Raw genomic sequence first — 836 nt, forward strand, 5'->3', positions numbered from 1 at the left:
ACCACTCGTCCACCACCACCAGTAACTCGTCCACCTCCACCAAGGACCACCCGTCCACCACCACCACCTACTTACTTGCCACCTACCAATAAACCACAGCCCCCAGCACCAAAGCCAACGACCCGTCCACCACCACCAGTGACCCGTCCACCTCAACCAAGGACTACCCGTCCACCACCACCACCAACTTACTTGCCACCTACCAATAAACCACAGCCACCAGCACCGAAGCCAACGACTCGTCCACCACCACCAGTGACTCGTCCACCTGCACCAAATACGACGCGTCCTCCACCACCACCAACGACGAGACCACCAGCACCACGTACTACTACTCCCGGACCAACATACCTGCCACCTACCAACAAACCACAGCCCCCAGCACCAAGACCAACCACTCGTCCACCACCACCAGTAACACGGCCACCACCACCAAGGACTACTCGTCCACCACCTCCACCAACTTACTTGCCCCCTACCAACAAACCGCAGCCACCAGCACCTAAGCCAACTACTCGTCCACCACCACCAGTAACGCGGCCACCACCACCAAGGACTACTCGTCCACCACCACCACCAACTTACTTGCCACCTACCAACAAACCACAGCCACCAGCACCAAAACCGACAACCCGTCCTCCACCACCACCAACAACACGTCCACCACCACCACGGACCACTCCAGCTCCAACATACTTACCACCTACCAACAAACCACAGCCTCCAGCACCTAGACCAACCACACGTCCACCACCACCGGTGACACGTCCACCATCACCAAAGACGACACGTCCACCACCACCACCAACCTACTTGCCACCCACCAATAAACCACA

General features: G+C 58.1%; 1 protein-coding gene across 1 annotated transcript; it reads left to right on the forward strand.

The window, feature by feature from the left end:
- Positions 1-6: 6 nt before the first annotated feature.
- LOC118732861 (extensin-like) lies at positions 7-790 on the forward strand (the record flags this gene model as incomplete). Its single annotated transcript, XM_036461966.1, has 1 exon — positions 7-790. A coding segment is annotated over one exon (784 nt), but the record flags the coding sequence as incomplete, so codon positions are not given.
- Between the last annotated feature and the right edge of the window lie 46 nt (positions 791-836).

Source organism: Rhagoletis pomonella, unplaced genomic scaffold (assembly GCF_013731165.1).
Source record: "Rhagoletis pomonella isolate Grant_MI unplaced genomic scaffold, Rhpom_1.0 Rhpom_scaffold_30939, whole genome shotgun sequence".
In the NCBI taxonomy this organism is placed as follows: Eukaryota; Metazoa; Arthropoda; class Insecta; order Diptera; family Tephritidae; genus Rhagoletis; species Rhagoletis pomonella.